The sequence below is a fragment of the Penaeus monodon genome, chromosome 5, assembly GCF_015228065.2.
Source record: "Penaeus monodon isolate SGIC_2016 chromosome 5, NSTDA_Pmon_1, whole genome shotgun sequence".
NCBI lineage: Eukaryota > Metazoa > Arthropoda > Malacostraca > Decapoda > Penaeidae > Penaeus > Penaeus monodon.
This window is the reverse complement of record NC_051390.1, coordinates 56,592,275-56,594,774: the sequence shown is the minus strand read 5'-3', so window position 1 is coordinate 56,594,774 and position 2,500 is coordinate 56,592,275. Positions and strand designations below refer to the sequence as shown.

Below are 2,500 nucleotides of genomic sequence, written 5' to 3'. Positions count from 1 at the left end.
CATCATGGTGGTCATGAAAATGCGTAGGCCGAGTCCGGGGCTTAACGGAGGTCACGGCTCGAACGAGGAGCTCAAGGGCGACCTGGAGAACAAGCCCTTGAACGTGGGCGTGTTGGGCGGAGGGCCGAGGGTCAAGGAGAGTGCGAGCGTGGGCGAGAGCGAGGACAATGACCCTGATATAATTCCACATAAGACAGGTGAGGAGGCAGGAGGCTGGGATAACAGTGCTGGTCGTTTTGTTCTCGATGTGGGTTGGCTTACTATCAACATTGTTATTGTTATATCATTATTATTATTATTGATACTTTTATTTTTGTTATTATTATCAGTATTAGTAGCAGTATTGCTATTATTCTGTTATTTTTATTATTATTAATGTTATTCTTGCTATGGTTATTGCTATTGTTATTTTTATTAGTAGTATCATAATTAACAACGATAGAGAGAAAGGAGAGATATTTTCGTAAAAGTTAGATTTACCTACGTAGTTCTCTCTTAAGGACCCTCCCCCCACAGAAACATAATAACAACAGTAACAACAAGAATAACAAAAACTTCCAAACGATCCACAGAAAATGTTCAGCGAATATAAACTTCAAATAGGCCCGTGTGCATAGCTGAGGTGAGCAATGTCGTAACTCTACGGGAAAATACCGCCAGATTTCAATACTGGCATTCGCTCTTTTTTTTCCCCTCCCGTCTGTTGACAATAACAGAGCGTTGTTTTGTGTTTACTTACAGATGTCATGACGTACCAGGACTACGAGAGTATAGACAGGAAAGGGCCTGGCCGTGGGGGAACAAATATTGAGAATGTACCGTCAGTACGCACGCTACCCCACACGGTAAGTCACACAGGACAAAACATCACATTTTTCGTTTCCAAAAATTACTGATATAAAACTTTCTTGTTCTTGTAAATAAAAAACAAGTGTAATCATATATATATATATGTTGCTTACTCATAACTTCTCTGAATTCATTTTGTAATTCTAGAGTACAAGTCTCACTCCTTAGATATTAGGAAAAGAACGCGCAAACATTCATAATAATTAGGTCAATAATGTTTTGTATATAGTATCATATACATATATATGCAAATATACACATTCTCAGAAAAAAATATAAGAATACAAATAATAAAATATAAGTAATAATATAAAAAATAGATATAATAATAATTATATAATATATATATAGATAGTAAAATGAATTATGATAGTATATATAATAATATATATATATATAGAATAATAGAAAATAATATATAAAAATAATAATATATATATATATATATATATAAGAATATGATAATAATATATAATTAGATATGTAATATAAGAAGATATATATATGTGTATGAGTATATGCGATGATGATAATATAAGTATATATAGAATAATATAGTATATAGTATATATATAGATATCAAAGAAAGAAGAGAAGATATAATATAAATACTAATATAGAATAAGAATAAGAATATCAGTATAGAGTAATATAGATCATAGATTATGATATAGTATATATAATATAGAGTAGTATACTATATCATTATCTATATCATATATATTTTATTTTAATAACAAAATATTATATACTAATTTATATTTTTTATTTCTTTCTATTATAATATTATATTTATTTTTATAATATCTTTATAATATTTTTTTATTTATTAATATATTTTTATATCTTATTATTATATATCTTCTTTATTATAATTTCATATTCTTATCTATTATTTTATATATATTTCTCTTTATATTTAATATCAAATTTCTTTTCTATTCTATATTTCTTATTTATATAATTTTTATTTATATATTTATATATAATATAATTGTATTTCCTTTAAAATTTTTATATATTTATATTTTTATATATATAAATATATATTTTTTAAATATCTATCTTTTTTTCTTATTTTTATTATTTATTTTATATATATATATTATAGGTAAACAGGAAATTTTAAAAATAGGGAAAAAAAACAGAAGAATAGGAAAAGGGGAAAAAAAAAATTTAAAAAAAAAAGGGGAGGGAAAAAAAAAATGGAAAAAAAAAAAAAAAAAGAGATAAGAGGGAAAAAAGGAGAAAAGAGGGAAAAGGAAATTAAATAGAAAAAAAGAAAGGGAAAAATAAAATAGGAGAATAAGAAGAGAGAAGAAAAGAGAGAAAAAAAAGAAAGAGATAGAGAGAAAAGAGAGAGAGAGAGAAAGGAGATAGAGAGGGAATAGAGGAGGGGAAAAAGGAGAAGGAGAGAGATAGAGAGAGAGAGAGAGAGAGAAGAGAGAGAGAGAGAGAAGAGAGAAGGAGAGAGAGAAATATAAGGGGAAAAGGAGGAGAGAAGAGAGAGAGAAGGGGAGAAGAAAATAGAGAGAATGGGAGAAGAAAAGAGAGAGAGAAAAGGGGAAAGGAGAGAAAGAGATAAAAAGTAGAAAAGGGAGGAAAGAGGGAAAAAAAGAGAGAGAAGGAAAAGAGAGAAGAAAGAATGAGG

The 2,500-nt window shown here is 28.1% G+C and overlaps 1 protein-coding gene across 1 annotated transcript in view; it reads left to right on the top strand.

Annotated features, from left to right (window-relative positions):
- The window catches only part of LOC119573603 (hemicentin-1-like), a 48,009-nt gene that overhangs the window by 40,904 nt on the left and 4,605 nt on the right, over positions 1-2,500 (top strand). The window contains exons 9-10 of the mRNA XM_037920814.1: positions 1-197; positions 742-845. The exon at positions 1-197 is cut by the window's left edge and continues 82 nt beyond it. Coding sequence (XP_037776742.1) covers positions 1-197; positions 742-845 — 301 coding nt within the window. The remainder of the gene's footprint in view (positions 198-741; positions 846-2,500) is intronic.